We start from the raw sequence: 1,714 nt of genomic DNA on the forward strand, positions 1-1,714 counted from the left end.
TGTATGGTTGGTTGTAGCGTATTATAATCATATATATATATACACAGGTGAAACTATCCCCCGCCAGACACCATCCCGGTATTTCCGAGTCAAGGTTTCGGGGCCTGAATTTTTTATGTTACTAGGTAGGCCTAACAATTGGGTATTAAAGTAGACTTTTAATGATGATAGGCTCTAGGCTAGGCCTAAAGTGTAGGCTAGCCAGCCTTTGTTAAAAGGGCACTTCATAAAAGGGGGGTTTGTTCAAACCCAACAAACCCCCCAGGCTACGGGCTTGAGGAGGGCAAAGCCAAGAAGGAACTATTGTACGTTCTTATCCAAGCCCCAAAACATCAAACATGAAAAAAAATAAAAAATAAAAATTACAAAAACAATCACACACCGCAAAGATTTCCCCAGAAAAGTACAAATTTTGAACATGAGTTTGATTAAAGTATGTAAAAAACAAATAAAAATTCTCTGTTAGTTATAAATATTATTTGTTATGATTATTTTTTTTTAAATTATTATAATGTTTAGGAGTTGAAAGAAGAATTCACCAGGATTTTGACAGCTAACAATCCTCATGCTCCAAAGAATATTGTCAGGTACAGTTTCAAGGTGAGTCCATTATCGCATGCTTACAGTGCTTCTGATTCTTGTGAGCACTTTGATAATACCATCAATCATCACCTAAACTTTTCTTCAATGATGTGAAAATTAGATCACCTAGGGTTCAAGTCACTATTATACATTTTTCTTGTTACAAGAAAACAGATTGAGAATTATGTACATGTTCCTTTTTGCAAGAAACTAAGTTCAGAATTTACAAAATAGAATAGATTTACTAAGCTGAAATTTCTGATTGCTGTTTATCCAATACATGTATAATGAAAGAATTAATATTTTGCACTAGCTATTTGCTAGGTAGACCTGTCTGCTCTGGCTATGTTTTTGTTAATTGTTTTGCATTGCTTCTAATGATTACAGAACTGCACTAATTAAGGTGGGTGGATATACCCAGTATATCCCTACCAAATGCATTCCACAGAACCTCAAATTAACTGCAAAAATAATGATTTGTTACTCATCTGAAAACAAATAAAGTTACCTACCTTTTCAAAATAACAAGTATCGCTCAGCTTGTATAAGAACACTTACGTTTGTACTTGTACTTTTACTATGGCAACCGCAACCACTTGCAGTACATTCGAGTAGACTGTTGTTGATCTCTAGATATCTGTTGTTTACTCTGCAGGAAAAATGTTTCAAGCAGACATCACATGTCGATCAACTTGCAATTCACTTCTCTCTAGATGGCAACATGATCCATAAGGATTCCGATGAGGCCCGGAGGCAGCAGAGTAAACAAGGAGCAAGTGAAGGTATAGTGGTTTTTTACTAATTTGGGAATCTGCCTGGGAAAGGCATATTCTCTGTGTTTGAATATTTTGAAAATGCAGAGAATGGTTTTGTTGTTCAACCACAACCAATTTCCCCTCCCCCTCCTTAATTACTGACCCCCCCACTTCTTCGTAAACCCACCTCTCATTTATTGGCCCTCCTTCATTAGCTCATCTTACCATTTTCACCAATTATTGTTTCTGTTTTAAAAACCTCCATCCATGATGAATCAATTTTTTGGTTATGTTTTATAATTTTAGATCGTCATTCTCTCAGTAAGCGCAGCGGTATGTGATGTTTGATTTTTATTTTTGCATGCAAATCATCAACC

The 1,714-nt window shown here is 35.8% G+C and overlaps 1 protein-coding gene across 1 annotated transcript; it reads left to right on the forward strand.

Annotated features, from left to right (window-relative positions):
* Positions 1-519: 519 nt before the first annotated feature.
* LOC117103449 (dynein intermediate chain 2, ciliary-like) lies at positions 520-1,678 on the forward strand (the record flags this gene model as incomplete). The annotated part of the gene is made up of 3 exons (XM_033244009.1): positions 520-600; positions 1,238-1,364; positions 1,644-1,678. Coding segments are annotated over 3 exons (243 nt in total), but the record flags the coding sequence as incomplete, so codon positions are not given.
* Between the last annotated feature and the right edge of the window lie 36 nt (positions 1,679-1,714).

This window comes from Anneissia japonica, unplaced genomic scaffold, assembly GCF_011630105.1.
Source record: "Anneissia japonica isolate Jap-2015-1 unplaced genomic scaffold, ASM1163010v1 scaffold171106_len1714_cov171, whole genome shotgun sequence".
NCBI classification, from domain to species: Eukaryota; Metazoa; Echinodermata; class Crinoidea; order Comatulida; family Comatulidae; genus Anneissia; species Anneissia japonica.